Source organism: Hemiscyllium ocellatum, chromosome 34 (assembly GCF_020745735.1).
Source record: "Hemiscyllium ocellatum isolate sHemOce1 chromosome 34, sHemOce1.pat.X.cur, whole genome shotgun sequence".
In the NCBI taxonomy this organism is placed as follows: Eukaryota; Metazoa; Chordata; class Chondrichthyes; order Orectolobiformes; family Hemiscylliidae; genus Hemiscyllium; species Hemiscyllium ocellatum.
Genome location: NC_083434.1, coordinates 26968621 through 26990742, shown reverse-complemented (window position 1 = coordinate 26990742; position 22122 = coordinate 26968621). Strand labels below are relative to the sequence as shown.

Below are 22122 nucleotides of genomic sequence, written 5' to 3'. Positions count from 1 at the left end.
GCCCTTAACAAGAAAGCTGAATTAGATCACTTCTTGATTGCCTACATTTAAGGGAATATCAACCCAGTTAATGCAATCTTTTCTTGTAAACAAACAGCTCTCGTACTGATATCATTCCAATGAATCAAAGTTGCACCTCTTCCAAAACCAAAATATTTTTCTTGAGAGACATTGGCCAGAACTGAATGCTCTGTCTTCAAAAATTATCTGTTTGAAAGTCCACTCTATTCTCCTGAAAGTTTCCAGTACTTACAAGTTTTGATCCATCTACAAATAGACTTCACCTTCACAACTTAATATAAAAAGTGTTATATTGGTTAAACCAGAGATTAAACTAGAGACTCATATGGTTGTGACACAACATTCATCCTTTTGTATTACAGCTTCTGAGGGACAAACACCAACAATCCATGCACCTTGTCAATTTTCATTGTGCTTTTCTGTTAGTTTATCATATTTTCCACATTTGGATCCTTAAATCTCTGTGATCTTCCACAGGTCAACATTTCACATCATGTAAAAAGTTCCCTGCTCTATTTTTCTGATGTCCAAACATAATAACCTCATAACTCTCCACATTGCAGTGTGTCTATCACAGTTTTGTCTAGTAACTTAATCATTTTCAACCTCTGATACTATCGAAACAATTTAATATTGTCATTTTCATAAAATTGCAGAGATATTCAGAAATGCAAAATACATTTAAGACACCTCGATATCAATATGAAATGGCATACTCTCAAAAAAAAAGCTCTCCACCTTATTGTATGAATAGCCAGTTACTCAGTCAGCACTCCATTGGATGACAATTCTGCAAGTCAACAATGTTTGTAATATGATATCAACCTACACAAGTTTATAACTCAGATTATATATGTAGGTCTGAGATGTCATGTTAATGTGCATAATTAGTTGTTCATAAACTTCCAAATATCTGCCTCAATAAGTGTCCAACTCTCTGTGGTCTGTGTCATGTCAGGGAACACATAGAAAACTCCATATTAGAAAACAAATTTAGAAACAGTTATCTTGTGGCTGCATTCCAGTCATTTGTAAATATGGGGAAAAAAACTGAGGCCTAACAGATGACAATGTGATACCAGTGGACATACCGCTAATTGGACAAACGTTCATATGTATAAAATTAACATGTTGTATTATACATCAATCAAAAAATATTAAGTGTTATTGAGCAAAAAGAGATATATAGAGTTGCCAAGATCTTAATAACTGGACAAGCTTAAGTGGCCCCTACTGCTTATACTGATATTTAAAAAGGAAGAGTGAGTAATTGTTTTGACGGCTTTGCAAATTATTGATTAGATTAGATTAGATTACTTACAGTGTGGAAACAGGCCCTTTGGCCCAACATGTCCACACCGACCCGCCAAAGCTCAACCCACCCAGACCTATTCCCCTATATTTACCACTTCATCTAACACTACGGGCAATTTAGCATGGCCAATTCACCTAACTTGTACATTTTTGGACTGTGGGAGGAAACCGGAGCAACCGGAAACCCGGGGAGAACGTGCAAACTCCACACAGTCACCTGAGGCGGGAATTGAACCTGGGTCTCTGGCGCTGTGAGGCAGCAGTGCTAACCACTGTGCTACCGTGCCACCCACATTGAGGGGCAGAAACTCTGCATGATTGCTAGAAGAATGAACAGTTAGAAAGCAGTGCAGTTAGAATGTTTTAAAGTTCAGAATAGCTTTAGGAACATATAACACTTTACATTAAGTTGTGAAGGTGAAGTCTATTTGTAGATGGATCAAAACTTGTAAGTACTGGAGGATACAGTAGATCTTAAAAAAGACATAATTTGGTGGAAAGTGCATGGAGGTGGCAGATGAAGTTCATTTGTGGAGATATGTGAGGTGATTCATTTTGGATGGGAAAGACAAGATAAAATAAAAGGCACATTTCTAAAGGGACTGCAGGTACAGAACAACAGGGGTATGTATGAACACTAGTACCTTAGACTTTCCTGACAAGCACAAAGAGTACAAGAGCAAAGAGCTTATGCTGAACTTGTAAAAGTCATTGATTCAGTCTCAGATTTAATATTCTGTCCAGTTCTAGGTGCTACACTTAAGATGATGTAAAAACATGTGCACAGGTACAGCAGAGATTTATGAGAGTGGTTCCATTCATGATCAATTACAGTTGTGAAGATAGAAGGTAGAACTATTTTCCTCAGAGAAAGTTAAAAATCACACAACACCAGGTTACAGTCCAACAGGTTTAATTGGAAGCACACTAGCTTTCATCAGGTGCTTGTGTGAAGGAGCAGCACTGTACACCCCAGTCCAACACCAGCATCTCCAAATTATTCCTCATAGCCAAGAGGAGATTTGATAGAAGTATTCAAAATCATGATGGGTTGGACAGAGTGGATAAGACATTCTTCCCAATTGTGCAAGGATTGAGAATAGGATTTAAAGTAATTTGTCAAAGAAACAAAATTGATATGATTTTATTCCGAGTACAGATTGATGAATCACTGATTTCAAAACCTGTCCAAAGCCACTCTCTGAAGTTTGACCCCACTCTGCAGTGTGATTGTATGGATGACACCACCTGTTCCTGGCAGCTGCCACGCTGTGACCATGCAAAGTTGCACTTGTGCACATGCATGATCATTGTGCCACCCAGCAATGGTGTTGACAATAAACATAGCCTATTTAATGGTGTGAATGAATACAGGGAGAATACAAGAGAACGACATTAATTGAAATGCTCATTCAGACAGCTGGTGCAGACATGGTGGGCAGAATGGTCTCCTGTGCTATAATAGTCATTTGTTAACAATCCCTAGATCCATACTGCCTATCTCCTTAAACCTAACCAATTCTCTACACGCGCTATTAGGACCCAAATCCATATGCTCTCAGTATTGTGAAGAATTTCTTATTGTATCAAAGGTGTTCTGTGACAGATACTTGCTTATCCACTGCATTCAATATCTCCTCAAGTCAGCTTATTTAGACATGACTTGATAAATCTATTAAGGACACCATACAACACCCTATCGCCACAGGATGAAGCTTGTACAAGTTTGATTAGCAGTTTGAGCTTGCGGAGGTGAGTGCATGAAATATCAAGGACAGAATTTTAAATCTTTGATCTTCCAGCTTTACTATACCAACTGGTTTGGGTTGTTTATCTTCTAGTAACATCTGCTCACCTGCACTTATGCCTATCTGTATACATCTATGTACGTTAACATATTTGAGTCAACAGGTCATGATGAAATTTCAATTCAGAGACATGTGCACATAATCCAGGCTGATTCTCCAGTGCGGTACTGAAGGAGCATGGCTCTTCCAAAGGTAATGTCTCTCAGGAAGATGTAACAGATCCTATGGCACTATTTCAAAGAAGTAGTGAAATCATCCATGATCCTGACCAGTATTTATTCCTAAATCAACATGACAAAAATGCGGTCCCTCAACCGGTTATGTCCATTTTGATCATCAAACATCTATCTACTCTAATCCTATTTTCCAGCCTTCTATGTAATGGCATGTCAAATAGTCATCTAAATGGTTTTTAAGTGTCTTGAGTGTTCCTGCCTCTACCACACTTTCCAGCCCTCTGTGCAAAGATATTTTTCCTAAAATCTCCTCTAAGCCTTTAGCTCCTTACCTTCAAACTGTGCCCCTGGTTATTGACCCCCTAGTGATGAGAAAAGGTTTTCCCTTTCTACCAGTTTATTCCCCTCAAACATTTGTACCTAAGACCATAATAAAAGGGAATAAGGGACTAGGCCATTTGGCCCTTCAAGCCTGCTCCACTATTCAATACAATCATGGCTATCCAACATTCCTCACATCCACCTTTCTCCCCTTTCCCCATAATTCGGGATTCCCATCCTGGTCAAGAATCTATCTCAGCCATAAAACTGCACAAGGACTCTGCTCACAGCTCTGTGGCAAAGACTCTAGACCCTCTAACAGAAGAGATTCCTCCACATCTCAGTCTTAAATTGGCACCCCTTAATTCTGAGACTATACCCTCTACTGGGGTGGACATGCTTTCGGTATTTACTCTGTCAAACCCCTTATATTCCAAACCCCTTGAAATGAGGGCCAACATTCCACTAGCCTTCCTGACTACTGCAGCTTCCGTGTGCTAGCCTTCAGTGCTTCAGGCACAAGTACCCACAAGTCCCTCTGTGTTGTCGATTTCTGCAGTTCTTCTCTGTTTAAAAATTATGTTCTTTTTCTTGCTTCTAAAATGAACAACTTTGCATTTTCCAATATTAAATTGCCATCTTCTTTCCCATTTACTTGACATATCAATATCTCTCAATGAACTGACTGTATCCCTTCCACAACTTTCTACCTATTTTGTGCCACTTGCAAACTTGGCTACAGTACGTTCACTTCCTTCCTCCAGGTCAACTCACCTCCATCTTATCTCCATCTCCAATCTGCCCCCTACTCCTCTGCTCTAAGGTAAACAACTCCAGCATATCACGTTTCTCTTCACAGTGAAATCATTCCAGCCCAACATCTCAGCAAATCACCTTCTCCAGTGCAATCCTTCCTGTAGTGTGGTGACCAGAACTGCATACAGCACTCCAGCTGTGACTTAACTAACATTCTCTACAGCTATACCATAACCTCTTTGCTCTTATATTCAGCTTCACAACATACTAATGTTCCTCAAGGTGACAGCCCGAAAGCAAGTACACAAGCTGATGCTGGTAAAGATTATCAATCCTGATCCAAAAGCACATGCAAGTGCCCATGCACTAATTGAGGGAATGATTGAACAAATGATGTTAAAGACTACATACTTAAATAGGCTGCAAGTTAATCAAGGCTCACACATGAATCATGATCCTTTAAATCAAATTATCAGTGGGAACTGGCACTCATGGAAACACTACCCCACTGAGGAGTCGAAGCCTTGGGTGGAGGAGGGAGAAAATTGGTGAGAGCAAAAGAAAATCAAAGACTCTAAGGCCTTTCAGTTAGAATGCACTATTCATTTACCCATCAACTTAGATAATTGTCTTCAACTATTAACTCCTGAGAAGAAAGGCTTCAGTCTGCATTTCAAAGGGTTCACCAATCTGTGAGATAATCAGAATTACACAATGATCCCATTTTACTAGCTCACTTGATTTTATCAAGTAAAATCATTCATTGGAAAGCTAATCACCGTGTGTTTAATTTTGAAACTGGTATATGCAGGAACCCTTAAAAGAATAAAGGACTTGTTCCACAGATTCTCTTCAGAGAAAACTCTGAACACTCACTCAGAACTCATACAGTCATTCAGTATGGAACAGACTCTTTGATCCAACTCATTGTGTGCTGACCAGACATCCTAATCTGACCTAGTCCCATTTGCCAGCATTTGGCCCACATCTCTCTATACCCATCCAGATACAATTTTATCAGCCTCCTCCACTGCCTCTGGCAGCTCGTTCCATACCTGCACCACCCTGTGTCAAAAGGTTACCCCCAGGTCCTTTTTAACTCTTTCCCATCTCACCTGAACTCTACGCCCGATAGTTTTGGACTCCCTCAATCTAAGATAAAGACCTTGGCTATTCACCCTATCCATGCCTGTCATGACTTTATAAAACTCCATAAGGTCATTCCTCAGCCTCCGATGCTCCAGGGGAAAAAACACAGTCTATTCAGCTTCTCCCAATAACACAAACCCTCCAGTCCCTCCTTGTAAATTATTTCTGCACCTTCATAAGTTTAACAACATCTTTCCAATAGAAGGGCTACCAGATGTGCTCACTGTATTTTGAAAGTGATCTTACCAATGTCCTCTACAACCGCATCATGACATCCCAATACCTATACTCATTTCACTCTCCAATGAAGTCAAGCATGCCAAATGCTTTCTTTACCACACTATCTACCTGTGACTCTACTTTCTGCTCTCCACGGTCTCTCTCTTGAGCAACACTCCCCAGGACACTACTATTAACTGTATGAGTTCAGCCCTGGCTTGCCTTACCAAAATGCAACATGTCACATTTATCTAAACTAAATTCCATCTAAGTCCTAGCAGAGTGTACACTATCTCCTGTGCTACAGGTGGGGGCTCATGAAACAGCCTTTGGATTTTCAGTCCTCACTAAAATGCGCAATAAATTCATTTTCCCCAAAAGCAGTACAGCTCTTCAGAAGTGAATCCATTGGGAACTGTCAGGAAATACCGTTCAACAGGTGGGAATGGTTAAAGATTTCTGATAGCCTGTTGAAGATCATCTGCTATTCAGGAAAAATGTAGTTTCTGGTAAAACGTTTTGCTACTTTTTCTTGGTCAAATATGCTGCTGGGCTACAACTCCCTGGATATCAGATGGCTACCAGTATCTTAGCTGTGTAACTGCTACTTGTGAGAGTACAGGCAGTAAGCGGTGGAGAGTTATCCCACAATAAGTACCTACCCTTGTTACACCCTGACATGCATATTGTTTCAATGCAGGGGGCAATAGATAATGGTCAGCAGCAAGCAACCCTGACTGATTTTTCTCTTCCCTCTGCCCAAAGGCACCTATACTCCCAATCAAGATGAATCAAATGGCACAGAACAGATTCATCCTGGGTCATGCCTTGACTCTACAAGTCAGGTTACATGCTGCCTTCAGTAACTGGACCGCCTTGAGATTTACAGGGAGAGTTAATCAAACACTGAGCAGCTTTCACACCCCACACAGTGAGCTTACCCAATGGGAACAGAAAGGCCTGTGGTGGTGGATGGCTCTAACCTCCAGGGCATCCAATCACTGGGGAGGTGATGACCTAGTAGTAATATCACTGGACTGCTAATCCAGAGACCCAGGTAATGTTCTAAAGACCTGGGTTCAAAACCTGTTCTTGCAGATGGTGAAATGTAAATTCAATTTTTAAAAATCTAGAAATTAAGAGTCAGATGATGACCATTAATCTATTGTTGGAAAAAACATCTGGTTCACTGATGTCCTTTACATGTAATTCCAGACCCACAGCTATGTGGTTGACTCTTAACTGCCCCTTGGGATGGGCAATAAATGCTGGCCTAGGCAGTGAGACCCTCAACCCACGAACAAACAAAATAAGGCCCGTCAGAGAACCCGAGAACACTATTCAAAGAACAGCAGGGTAATTCCTTCTGATGTCCCATCCAATCTTCCTAATCACTAACAATGGATCATTTGCTGTTATTATGGCCACTATCATATTGCTGTTTTTGGGATCTTCCTGTGTGCCAATTGGCTGCTGTAACTGAGATTATAAACAGTGCCTACACTTCAAAGGTGCTTTACTGCCTTTGAACTTCTTGTAATGTGAAAGGCATGTAAAAATCTTTTTTTTTCAAATTGCCGTCTGTTCCGCACTCCTGCCAAGCAAGCTTCTGTGTTTAATAACTCACTAGAAATGGACTTTCCAGACCATGATGATAAATCGCCTGATTATTAATTATTCTGTTGAGGTTGATCCATATATGTTCTTTGATTTGGACTCTTTTATGTTGTTATTTCCCAACTCACAATCTTTGAAAGCCCAATCTATAGCAGAAATGCTAAGCCCTCCACACTTTGATCATCAGAGCGAAAGCAATCATCTAGGCTCAAAACATTAGCTTGCTCTCTCTCCATGGACGCTATCTGACCCGCTGTGATCTCCAGCATTTGTTGTTTTCAGTAGAGTATGTAGATCTTGCTCAGCTAAAGATGTGAAATGTTATCTTTATAGTTCTCTCCCAATAGATGCTGCTTAAAGCCTTGAATGTTTCTAGCTGCATTTGTTTTTATGTCAGACACATCAGACTCTCTCTCGGACTGCTATTCATTAAGCAGCATTTGAGAACTTCCCGGACTGACTTCTCATTTTTCTATGTCTTATCTTAGAAAGCACCTTTTAAAAAGCTTTTTGTTTCCAGTGTGATTCTCAGCTTTCAGTTCAGACAATTCCACTCCTACATGCTCAGGACTGCTGCCAATTCTTTTGGAAAATGATAGAATTAAATTAGTCAGATATTAGTATTCCACGCCGACCTCACTACCACCTGCCACCACTCCCTACCAACGTTTTAATTTCTTTTTCTTTTATTAGGGAACAGTATAGCAAGCAGTCAACTAGGAAGAGAATTGAATTCCACGTTATAGAGCAACTTTATGGAACAGAATGGCCTGAAGAGCTTTACAGTCAAAGAAATAAATTGGATGTATAGTCACTGTTGTACTATAGATAATGCAGAAGCCAATTTCTATACAACAAACTCTCACAAATTTGCAAGGTGATAATGACCAGATAAACTACTTTAATTGTCAAGTCATAGAGACATAGAGATCTGCAGCATAGAACAAGATTTTTCAGTCCATCAAGTCCAAGACAGTCAAAATCAAGCACCTAATATTCAAATGCCATTTTGCAGCACATAACCCATTGCTTTATATGCCTCGATACTGCAAGTGCACATCTAAATTTTATGAGGGTTTTTGCCTCTGCCATCTTCACAGGCAATGAGTTCCAGATTCCCACCACCCTCTGGGTGAAAACAGCTTCCTCACATCCACTCTAAACCTTCTGCCCCTTACCTTAAATCTATATCCCAAGGTCACTGATCCCTCCACCACAGTGAAATGTTTCTTCCTGTCCACCCCATCCATCCCCCTCATAATTGTATACATTTCAAATAGTCTCAACTATGCTCCATGCAAAACAACCCCAATCTGTCTAATCTCTCTTTATAACTGAAACTCTCCTGCCTAGGCAACATTCTGATATATCTACTCTGCATCCTCTCCAGTGCATCATATCGCTCCTAGTGTGAAATTCCAGAATTGCAAACAATACTCCATCTGTGGCCTAACTAACATTTTACACAGCTCCAACACAACCTCCATGCTGTTAAATTCTACGTCTTGGCCAATAAGGACAACGCTATCAAATGCCGCTTTTACCACTATCTATCTGTCCTGCTACCTTAAGAAAGTGTTGCATCTGCATACCAAGGTTCCCCCTGATCCTCAGTGCCTCCCAGGGCCCTACCATTCGTCATGTATTCTCTTGTTATGTTTTCCCTGCCCAGTTTCATCACCTCACATTAGTCCAGAGTGAATTTGATTTGGTCATCTAACCAATCCCTCTATATCCCCATGTAATCAGGGTGGCATGGTGGCTCAGTGGTTAGCACTACAGCCTCACAGCGCCAGGGACCCAGGTTTGATCCCTGCCTTGGGCGACTGTCTGTGTGGAGTTTGCACATTCTCCCCGTGTCTATGTGGGTTTCCTCCAGGTGCTCCAGTTTCCTCCCAGAGTCCAAAGATGTGCAGGTCAGGTGAATTTGCCATGCTAAATTGCCCATAATGTTAGTTGAATTCATAAATGTATGGTAGGGGAATGGTTCTGGGTGGGTTACTCTTGACAGGTTGGGTGTGGACTTGTTGGACTGAAGGGCCTGTTTCCACACAGTCTAATTTAGTCTAAAGCTAGCTGTCTCATTATTTACCACCTTATCAATTTTCCAACCATCCGCAAAATTACTGATCAACCCTCTCACGTTCAAATCTAGATTAATTATATATCCTATAAACAGCAGGGGATTCAATACAAAAACACCTCTTGAGTATCACCCACTCAGCCAATTAGTGATGCTAGCTTTGGGATAAATATTAGCCAGAATACAGAGGAGAATTTGGAGTATTTGGAGCTACAGTTTAATGTCACACTTAAAAGACAGCACCTTGAACAATTCAGCATTCCCTCTGCACTGTAAAGAATTCTCAACCAAGATTTTAATGCTCTGGCGTGGGTCTCCAACCCATGACTTGGTGACTCTTCAAGGATGAATATGGGGCAAAATAAGGAAGAAAATTCGTTCTACCTTTTGCCTCTATATTCCAGCCTGCACCTCAGCAGAATCATTACTCTGTTCAGTAAATCTCAAAAATATTTAATCCTCAAGTTTCTCCATTAGAAAGAAAGCAATTTGCCTGGAGACCTGAATTCTGAAAGTAACTCCATGAAATCGGAGACCTGCTTAAACATTACTTCTCACTATCATGCTTGACTGGTTCGGGATTTAACAGGACTCTACTAACTAAATCCACTTTATTCTAGCCAGACTAAAATTGCTGTATTCAAGATTCCTGTTGTATTATTGTGTTCCCTAAGCCATCAACAATGAAAGGTCTTGTTTCGTGGGGTGAGCCTCTACTTACACATGTCTCCTGTTGAATGCACTGCAGGATTCTCTTGGCGGGAACGAGGAAGTCAATCAGACAGCGGAGCCCGTCCCCTCGATATGACCTCTCCACCAAGTGGAACAGCTGCCACAGCACAGTGGCTGCAGTAGCTTCGAATGGTGGGTAGAGAGCCGAAAGAGTGTTCTGAATGTAGGTGTCAAGGGACTCCGAGTCCTACAAGAGAAACACAAACAGGAGTGAATCATCTGTCAATAGTTTCAGAGCATGTTCTGAGCTGAAAGTGTGGAGACCATTTCAAAAATGTTCTAATTTGAAGACAAATCAATAGAAAGAAAGTTTTGCATTTAAATAGGACATTTAACAAGCTCAGGACATCCAAAAGCACATAAAGAGCATTGTTGTTAAAGCAACGCGCCAACGAATTTCTGAACAGCAAGCTCCCAGCAACATCAGTGTGTTAATCACAAGATCATCTGTTTTAGTTATGATGGTGGAGGGATAAATATTGGTCATAATATCAGGGAGCAATCCACTACTTTTCTACAAAACCATGGAAATCTTACATGTTGTAGAACTGAAGGATCTAGGGGTTCTTTGAAGTTTGCGTCTCATGTAGACAAGATAGTTAAAAAGGCATACAGTATGCTTGCCTTCCTTGCTCAGTCCTTTGAGTATAAAAGATGGAAAGTCATGTTGAGGTTGTACAGGACATTGGTGAGGCCTCTTCTGAAGTACTGTGTCCAGTTCTGGTCGCCCCTTATAGGAAGGATATTATTCAACTGGCAGGCGTTCAGAAGAGATTTATCAGGATGTTACTGGGTACAGTAGCATATTGAGTTATTAAGAAAAGATAGATAGACTGGGACCTTTTTCACTGGAGCAAAGGAAGTTGAGAGGTGACCTTGCAGAGATTTATCAAATCATGAGGGTGAATAGGCTAGATAGGGTGAACTGTAGGTGTCTTTTCCCTAGGATGGAGGACTTCAAGACTAGGGAACATATTTTTAAGGTGAGAGGAGAGAGTTTAAAAAAGACACAAGTGGTAAATGTGGAATGAACTTCCTGAAAAAGTGGAAGATATGGGCACAGTTACAACATTTAAAAAACACTTGGCTAAGTACATGAATAGGAAAGATTTGGAGGATACGGGTCAGGAGCAGGCAGGTGGGACTAGTTTAACTTGGGATTATGGTCAGCATGAACTGGTTGGACCAAAGGGTCTGTTTCTTTGCTGTACGACTCTATATACACTTGAGAGAACAGACGTGGCACCAATTTAATATCGCACGCAAATGACAACATGCTCAACCATTACACACTCCTCAGGGTTGGTACCTGGAGCATCCACCTTGATTATGTATTTAAGCCACAGGAGTGGGCTTCAAATCTGTGATCTCCCTACTCAGGAGGCAAGAGTGATGCCCACTGAGCCATGGTTGGCATCCTCCTGTGGCAACATCAATTGACTGTTCTGGTAGCTTCATTATATAGCAATACTCTAGAATTTCAACAATAATGCATCCAACTGGAAGGTACAAAGCTTCCCAAGAGTCCAGGATGGCCAGTTTCTCAATTCTTGCCCAAAGTCTGCACTCCCTGCACCTGACCATATTAGTCAGGATTGCTCAATAATTGGACAGGGCATTTGTTGCAAATTGCTGTTAAGGTCACTTCATCTATAAATATAATTTATATTGTCCTTTTTCATGCTTTTAAGAAATCAGTTTGCTAATACTCTCAATGTTTGCCAAGGATGCAGTGACCTGCTTCTCCATGCACTTGGCTGCCAACTGCGAGGTTCTTGAAGAAAGACCTGTCCTAGGTGGCCCCCAGCGATGCCACTAAAATGGTTATTAGGCTGGACTTTTTCAAAATGTGGCTCTCATCCACTTTACACTCAATGGAGGTCGCCTTTGTCCTTTTACAACCCATTTATTCCTGCCATATTGGAGAGTACAGATACAACATTCAAGGAAAAGGTCATGAGGCAACAATATTTATTGAGAGTGAGGCACTTTATTCTAGAAAAGGAAGGCTAAATACGATCTTTAAAATTGTGAAGGGATGCAAAAGGGTAGACAAAGGCAAAATGTTTTGATTTGCAGGATAGTCCAAAACCAAGAATTCTAAATGTAAAATAGCCATTAATGAGTCCAATAAGAAAGCTTTCATAAACTTTTTCAAAAACACATTATGTCAAGAAAGTGGACCCATTACTACAAGTGGTAATTGAGACAAGTCATATAGGTGTCATAAATGGGGTGCTTTAGGAAGAACGAAGGAAGAATATACGGAATATAAGTAGATGAAATAAATGCATAAATACCAGTATATACTAAATAAAAATCAAACTAACTGCAGATGCTGTAATTCAGAAATAAAAACAGAAGTTGCTGGAAAAGCTCAGCAGGTCTGGCAGCATCTGTGAAGAGAAGTCAGAGTTAATGTTTCAGTTCTGGTGATCCTTCAGGTCAAATAGCCTGCTTCAGTGCAGCAGATACAATGCAATTTTGGATAATTCAGCAAATAGAAAACAAAAGAAGTACAGCAAATAAAGCAGCCTTTCAGGGAAAGCACTAAGTACTATCGTTATGGCAACTAACTGTGAATTCACAAAGCTTTTTTTTAAATGAAAAGAAAATTATTCAGAAAGAAGCAACTCTGGAGTATAATAGCAAATTAAACAAATAGCAGAAACCAATTCAAGTAATTTCCTTAGCACTTGCAGCAGAAATTGATCAGGAGCAATCATACCTCATTAAAATACAACATCATTAACAACCCATACCTCTTAACTAAAGAGATTCTGCAATACAAGGTTATAAATGATGGATTTTAACGTTGAAGAGAATTGCATGTAACAAGCAACGCATTTACGTATCAGGTATCTGACTTAATAGCTCTCTTGTTGTTCTCTGTTATATGAGTGAATGTAAATTTATTATTTACTTATGAAGTTCAAAGCTTACAAAATTGCATTAAAATATTACCAGAAAAAGAGAAAGAATAACCTTAATGTAATGCCTATCATGACCACATCAGGCTTCAAAGTAGTGTACTTTCAAGCAAATTAAGCACTTTTAACATATACGCACTGCTGTAATATAGGAAATGTGGTGACCGATTTGAACACATATCGCTCCCACAACACAATGTAATAACAGATGGATAGTCCTTAGATAGATATTGATTGAGGGATAAATATTGGCCAGGACAGAAGATCAAAGTAGTTCTTCAAAGATGTGCCAAGTGGTCTGCATGCCACCTGAAGGGGTTGGCAGAGTTTTGGTTTAATGCCTCATTGAAAGGAGACGAGAGAAGGAGAAAAAAAAGAGTCAGATTTCTATGCAGTTTCTGAAAGTGGTTGAAACAGGATGGGCACAGAGTTAGAATGGCATGCTTGTGTGGTGGATAATGACCAACAAGAGCTGGTTGAACAGACTGGTCCATCTCTAGATTGCAATTTTGATGCTGTTCTATGTAGTGTACAGATGTGCCTCTTTGGCAGAGGTGCTATCTTTGATTGGAACATTAAACTGGGAAGCTGAAGATCCCACAGTGGCATTGGGAAAGAAACAGAGGAGACTGTTTCAGGTAACAAGGTTGGACAACTGGGAAGTGAGCAGTCATTCAGACAGGATGAGTTTGAGTGGTGAATGGAGGAGATTGAAGCTAGATCTTCAAAAAAGAAGAGATCATATTGTTTGTGAGGAAGATAAAAGTATTTCTGTAATTGGTAGTATTCTGAGTGAATTGCTAAGAAATTTGAGATGTATCTTGGTCACATCTCCCATATGATGTGTATTGTGATTCGTTTGACCACAGTTTTCATGTTGATGTATGTTTATCTAATGTTTACCTCAATCTGGATGATAGAGTTCAAAGCAAATATTGTAGACTGTTAACTGGAGTAAGGAAAATTTCCATTTGTTTGCTTAAAATCATTTTATTCTGTTAGTAGGTAACTGGAATTTCGAACTTCATCCACTTGGAACAAAAAGTTAGCAATGGTTAGCTGATTGTCACCAAACTTGGGGGTTCTGTTCTGGGATGGTAACAAGTCAAACCTACCAGGAAATAAAACGCAGACAGCAAATATGCTGGAAAGTGTAGACAGATGCATGGCCCTTTTATTTTGTGTGATTTTCTCATTTATAAACTTCAAGTGACTGTGACGGCCACTTCAGGTCTTTGAGAGTTTTGATCAATGAGATGATTATACCTCAAACACAGATTGAGCAATAGGTTTTACCACATGATTTGAACATTTGTTGCAGTGTGAATTACCTCAGTTTTAAATAGAATAATGCTTCTACCTGCGAGCTATTCCTCATGGACACAGGATATGAATGTGTTGAACTTTAGACCCATAAACCCTTGGCATGGCAAATGTGAGCCTGTGCCAACACTTTGCCACTCTGAAAAATAATCCTGCAGCCTGCCTTCTGTTCTTCCTGATAAAAACTGGTGGGAGAGGTACATCACTCATAGCAGGAAAGGAATTGAGTTAATTCATATTATGAACAGATAATATAAAAGGTGTTTTCATTCCATTTCCTTCCAGGAGCATTTTCAGTTACCATCAGTAAATCATCCAGTTATCGACAGATTAGTGCTCATGAACCTATCCTTTATTTCAAAAGTTCTGTCGTGCAATTCAGAGAAGTATCATACAGTTACATATTCTACATTACATAGGTTACTAAAATGGTATTATGCTTTGCTGTGTTTTAGTTTAATTTAATTTGATTTATTATTGTCACACGTACTGGGGTACAGTGAAAAGCATTGCCTTAACATTTTAGTGAATCCCCACTGCACCCCCTCCAATGCTATCATGGCCTCCCTGTAGGCTGCTTGGGTTTGAGTAAATAGACAGAGAGAAAAACTAATAGATTCAGATCAATGCATAATGCACTGGGAGCTGAGAATGTGTTGCTGGAAAAGTGCAGCAGGTCAGGCAGCATCCAAGGAACAGGAAATTCGACGTTTCGGGCATAAGCCCTTCATCAGGTATCTGGGTTCAAGGCCCACCATAGCAGATGGGGAAATTTGAATTCAATAAAAATCCCCAATAAACAACTGCCCTAATGATGTCCATTGAGAGATATCTTAAAATAAAGGCTTTTTTTTTACACAGAGGGTGGTTCACATGTGGAGTGAACATCCTGAGGAAGTGGTGGATGTGGGCACAATTACACATTTAAAAGACATTTGGATGGATGCATTAAACAGGAAAGGTTTTGGAGCGATATAGGCCCGGAGCAGGCAGATGGGGCTAATTAGTTTGGGATTATGTTCAGCATGGACTGGTTGGACCAAAGGGTCTGCTTCAGTGTTGTATGACTCCATGACTATAACATACTTTACAGGCAAATCATACTGTACAAGTACGTCACGGTAACAGTACAGTGTACAGGATACAATGTTACAGCTGCCAAAGATGCAGTGAAAGATCTACATTAACATTAAAGGGGTCCAATCAAAAGTTTGATAAAGGCAGGGAAGAAGCTGTTCAATAAATCTCTTGATAGAAACTTTCATAGCTTCTGCCTGACAGACGAGGGTGGAATAGAGTGTAACTGGTGTGGGAACGGTCTTTGATTAAGTTGGTTGCTTTCCTGAGTCAACGGGAAGGAAAGATGAAGTCAATGGATAGGATATTGGTTTGCACAATGGACTGGGCTGTTTTCACCTCTGTCGTTTCTTACATTCTGGGGTAGAGCCATACCACACTGATGTATCCAAAAAGGATGCTTTCTATGGTCCATCAATAAAAACTTGCAAAAGTCATTGTGTACATGCCAAATTTCCATAGCGTCTTGAGGAATTAAGGGCATTGCTGTGCTTTCTTGATCGCAGTGTCAACGTGGGTGAATCAGAATGATGGTTGGTGATCATCACTCCCAGGAACTTTATACTCTCATGTAATTATATTTTAAAGATCAGTGCTTTTCTCCCCTGGCATTTTGTATTTTTACATTAACTCCCCTGAAAGGTGGAAGTTCAAGCCCCGTCGTAGAGGCTTGAACAAAATTTGGGCTGTCAATCCTACACAACACTGACAGAGTTCCACATTTGTCATGGACTGTGCCTTTTGGTGTTGAGATGCTAACCCAGGTCAGGTAGGCAAACATGATCCTATATTGCACTACTTTGAAGACAAGGAGGGGAATTATCCCTGGTCTCCGAGAAAATATCTAAGTGACCATCAGAAATAGGCCAGTGCTTTTTCAACATGTCAACATGTTTCAGAAGGAATTCACACGCTCGAATCTACTTTGGAATGTCATGAACAAAAATGTGGAGGTGCCGGTGTCGGACTGGGGTGGGCAAGTTAAAAAAAAACACACCACACCACGTTATAGTCCAACAGGTTTATTTGGAAGCACTAGCTTTCGGAGTGCTGCCTGATCAAGAAGGACACTACAAATCTCAGTTCCTAGAAAAGCACAGCAAGTCAGGCAACATCCAAGCAGCAGCAGAATCGATGTTTCAGGTATAAGTCCCGATTCCTGATGCTTATGCCCGAAACATCAACTCTCCTGCTCCTCAGATCCTGCCTGACCTGCTGTGCTTTTCCAGCTCCACACTCTCGACTCTGATCCCCAGCATCTCCTCACTTTCTCCTAATTCTCAGTTCCTGCCATATAACGTCACATGCAAAAATCTTCATTTAAAAAGGTGGTCAACAACAACTTGCCCTCCTAATGTAGAAAGGAGACCTAAGTTTTAAGATGAGTCATAAAAGAGGAAAGGCAGGCAGAGAAATTTATGGACAAAATTCTAGAGCTGAAAATTGGAGAGGGTTCAGAAAAGATTTACCAGAATGTTGCCAAAACTACAGGGTATTAGTCAGAAGGATAAGCTGGGAGTTTATTCAAAAGGTGCATAGGAGTTTGAAGGGTGACCTTATAGAGTTTTATAAAATCATGAGGGGCATGGATAAGGTGAATAGCAAAGCTCTTTTCCCGCGGGTAGGGGAATTCAACATCAGAGGACATAAGTGAGAGGAGAAAGATTTAAAAGGGACCTGAAGGACAATGTTTTCACATAGAGAATGGTTCATTTGTAGTATGAACTGCCAGAGGAAGTGGTAGATACAGGTACAGTTACAACATTTAAAAGATATTTAGATAGATGAATGGGAATGGGAAAGGTTTAGAGGGATATGGGCCAAATACAGACAAGTGAGACTAGTTTAGTTTGGAAAACTCGGTCAGCATTGACAAGTTGGACTAAAAAGTCTGTTTCTGTGCTGTATGACTATGACTGTACAGCCAAAAGCATGACTAGAAGAGATGTGTAAGAGTTAGAGGAACTCCAATTTATCAAAGAGTTGTTGAACAAACAAACATACAAAACAGGAGCAAAAAATAGACAACTCAGTCCCTCAAGCCTGCCATTCAATAAAGGCCTGCACACAATTCCACCACATAACACTAGATGCTCATTCCTTCCTTTGTCTCATCTACCTCAGTCTTAAAAACATTTAATTACTTAGCCTTCAGCACCTTCTGAGACAGAGAGTTCAACATTTGCACAACTCAGAGAAAATATATCTATGAAAAGGGAAACCCTTAATGTCGAAATTAGTTCTGCACTCAACCACAAGAGGAAACCTCCCTTCCAACTCCACCTGGTCATGGCCTCTTAAGATTTTAAACACTCAATCAAGTCACCCCTTATACTTCTCAACTCCAGTAGAAACAAGCCCAGCCTGTCCAACGATCTTCTTAGGATTACTCAGGTAATAGTCTATTAAATCTCTTCCGAACCAACTCCAGTGCATTTACATCTTTCCCTAAGTAAGAACTAAAAACCTGTACAAAAGTATTTGAGATGCGGTTTCACCCATGCCCTGGATTGGAAGAATGACAAACATAGAAAAAGGTGATGTTACAGAGGGAATAAACCTTTTACTATCAGCATACTGCCATTCCAAGAGATACTGTTGGCCAGCAAGCATAGGGTTATGGGTTCATATGGGAGAAAGTGACCACTGAAGAAGAGCTTATGCTCGAAACTTTGATTCTCCTGCTCCTCGGATGTTGCCTGACTGGCTGTGCTTTTCCAGGCAACACTCTCCATTTACGGGTTAATGTGACTGATGTAAGTTAGAATATGGGCAACAGAATTTTGAATGGCTTCAAGTTTATGGAAAGTGGAGGATGAGGCATCTAGCAGGATTGGCCTTGAAGCCAGTTTTAGTCTAGAGATATGAAAAATGTGGTAAACTTGCAGAGGTGAACACAAGTAAAACATAAGAAAAAAATGGAACAGTAATTCCTGATGGTTCGATGAGTGGTTCCATTACTTGGTTGAATGCTAAAGTATATAGTGGCAGTTTCAGTTCTGCTCTGTGCTGAGATCTCAGGTGGGTAAATGCTGGTGTCTGCTTTAACTGGGTCTCTGCATTCCCATGCTCGAGATGACCCCATTGGAAGTTGGACACTGGGGAGTTCAAAATCAAGTTGGCAAAATATCTGGACTCACAACTGAAACACAATCTTGTTGAATGAGATTTGGCAAATATCTTGTCCCCCATGAAACTGTAACCTCATTTGGATTTTTGCATCCAGGAGATTGCAAAGGATAGGGAGGATGTTGAGGGGATATCCATGAAGTCATAGGCATTTGGCCCAGTCAAATCTTGTCCTTGCATGTACAATAGAGGCTTGATGCAAGCAAGTACACTGTGAATTGAAAGATTCCAAGGATATGACACTTTTTAACCATGGAATATCCTGTCTTCAGGTGTACATTCCCAGAAGACATTATGAAACCGGTAAACTGTTCATTCTTGCCAAGACAGTATGGGACTGTCCAGTCAGCGAACGGTCTGCAGTCAATCATTCTGCTTGCTTTGCATTTGAAACAGAAACAGGATTTACAAATGGGATAATAACACAGGAAATCATAAAGCTCCCTGTTCCTTTTCCCTTTGATTGCATCCATTACACTTTCTATAAAACTGCGTAGAATATGATTAGATTAGACTTACAGTGTGGAAACAGGCCCTTCGACCCAACAAGTCCACACCGACCCGCCGAAGCACAACCCACCCATACCCCTACATTTACCCCTTACCTAACACTATGGGCAATTTAGCTTGGCCAATTCACCTGACCCGCACATCTTTGGACTGTGGGAGGAAACCGGAGCACCCGGAGGAAACCCACGCAGACACGGGGAGAACGTGCAAACTCCACACAGTCAGTCGCCTGTAGTCGGGAATTGAACCCGGGTCTACAGGCGCTGTGAGGCAGCAGTACTAACCACTGTGCCACCGTGCCGCCCACTAAGAAGGACAGAAACAGACCATTTGTCCCAAGGATCAATGCCAATGCTTATGCTCAACATGAGCTCTCTTCCAATCCACTTTATCTCACCCTATCATTCCTACTTTTCATTGTTTATTTACATCTGATGTTTATCTTCCCCTTAAATGCATTTGTGCTGTTTGCCTCAATTGCTCTACATGGTAATAAATTTCATATTCATCCAAGAGACAAAAAAGAATTCCCCACTCCACATGACAATCTATCAAAACTCTAGGACATCTATCTAACTGTACAACAGACATTATTCAGCCCTGACTAACTGCAATGTGCAGATGCTATTTCCAGAGACCAGGCAGCACAGCATATTTGTTCTCATAAACTAACTTTACACATACAAATTACTTTTAATCGCTATAATTAATTATAGTGACATGCTATTTCTGATAATTCAACACAATGTTCCTGAACATTTGTAAACGAGTCAAACGTGCTCTTTACAATAATCCCAACACTAACTCTTTCCCGTTCAAAATTAAAGTTGGTTACATAGCTAAAATAACAATGCTGCTTTGTGCTGGTCTTATGGGGATAGAGATTACTCCCTAATCTTGCTTATAAAAAGGTACAGCAACGTTCAGCATCTTTTGAAATACCATAATGTCAAATAAAGGCTCTGCCTGTTTTTTATGAATAGGCTGAGAAGGTACGAAGAGTCTCGCATTCTATTTTGAGAAGATAGGAGGGGGCTGTGCCCAGATCTGCATTCTCACTTTACCCATCAGTTCCAAAAAGAAATGAGATCATCATCCCATTGTTCATGGGCCTCTCCACAGACAATATGGTAATGACAATCTACTTCACTATGCTTCATTAGCGGCTTATTAGGAAGTACTGTGGGGCATTTCTGACAATAGTTATGCACTATACATCTTCATAATATTAAAAATTGAACATAAATCATTCATTTATTTTGCTTAAATAATTAGAAAATGAAGAAAGGAACAGGAGGAGGTCATTCAGTTGAAATGACCGATAGGCACCTGTTAAAGCATTGACACACCATTGCTCCAGACCCTTTTGCACCTGTAACTCAGCACAGTCTAGCCATCTCAGTCTTATAAGCTACCATCCATCATCCACAGCTTTTTAAGGGGCAAAACAATTCCCACCTCCTTTGAAGTGAAGGAATGCTTCCACGTCTCACCTCTGAACAACCCAGCTCTCATTTTAACATTATGTTCCTGTGTTCCCTTTTTCAGAGGAAATAATGAGCAGGATTCTGTCTTTGGATTTGGAACCCTGTCATTGAGCCGATAGGATGTTCTGAACCCAAACATTCCGGCAGCATAACTGGCATCGCATTCTTCTGGGGCATGTTCTCTAAACTGGTCTCTGTCATGCTCACCATTCCAGTCAGGATGGCAGATGGGCTCCTGATACGGGTGAAAATGTGTTGCTGGTTAAAGCGCAGCAGGTTAGGCAGCATCCAAGGAATAGGAAATTCGACGTTTCGGGCATAAGCCCTTCATCCTGATGAAGGGCTTATGCCCGAAACGTCGAATTTCCTATTCCTGGGATGCTGCCTAACCTGCTGCGCTTTAACCAGCAACACATTTTCAACTGTGATCTCCAGCATCTGCAGACCTCATTTTTTACTCCTGATACGGGTGCCCCAAACAGAGAGACCACGGCTCTGGGGTCGCTGTAGCCACCAGGAAAAGGTGAGCACCACTGAGACAGACTGGAACCATAATACTAGGTAAAAACAATGACTGCAGATGCTGCAAACCAGATTCTGGATCAGTGGTGCTGGAAGAGCACAGCAGTTCAGGCAGCATCCAACGAGCCGCGAAATCGACGTTTCGGGTAAAAGCTTTCCTGATGAAGGACTTTTGCCAGAAACGTCGATTTCGCTGCTCGTTGGATGCTGCCTGAACTGCTGTGCCCTTCCAGCACCACTGATCCGGAACCATAATGCTATTGTCAACATGGAAACATAGAGGTGTCCTGACTGAGCTGTACCAATATTGGAACCAAGGACTTGCAATGTTCACAGAGCTATAAATAATACTCGCTTTAGCATCGGACCTGGTTGTGATTCCAGCTTGGCAGACAAGCGGCCCTGACAATATGACACGGACCCTCCAACCCAGTGACAATCCTGCTCTCAGATGTCTTCAGGGTTGACCACTCCCAGTGAGCTAGTGGTCCCCACATTCAGCAACAGGGCAGTGCAGGCATTTTACAAATAGGCGCCAAACTGAGACCTAGATCAGTAATTTGCTACTCGCCTCCATGGAATGGGTGCCCAATCTTTTCACCAGCCTGACCCCTGTGAAAGTCTCTCAGAAGCAACTTCACATGAGAGAGAAATCACAATGAGGATGCTCCTTACTTTCCAACCCCTCCAGTCCACCAACCTTTCCTTTAATCCTGTCTCCATGGGGGCAGGAAAATCGAGTCCACGTTTCTCTATCTACCACTTTGAAATCTTCAAATGTTTTAAATATCTGGATTTGGCCAGTCCACCCCCTTCGATAAACATGGCAAAATGTATACACCCGTTCTCATATTTTAATTCTTTTAACTCCCAGAATGTTCTGCTAATTTGCGCTCCACTACCTCCAAGGCCTATGCACGGAATGCAAAACTCCAGACAGAATGAAGT

General features: G+C 41.0%; 1 protein-coding gene across 5 annotated transcripts in view; it reads right to left on the bottom strand.

Annotated features, from left to right (window-relative positions):
• The window catches only part of zgc:158766 (uncharacterized protein LOC100009641 homolog), a 172565-nt gene that overhangs the window by 92187 nt on the left and 58256 nt on the right, over positions 1–22122 (bottom strand). For all 5 annotated transcript variants that reach the window (XM_060849950.1, XM_060849949.1, XM_060849946.1 and 2 more), the window contains exon 2: positions 10186–10383. In XM_060849950.1, coding sequence (XP_060705933.1) covers positions 10186–10383 — 198 coding nt within the window. The remainder of the gene's footprint in view (positions 1–10185; positions 10384–22122) is intronic.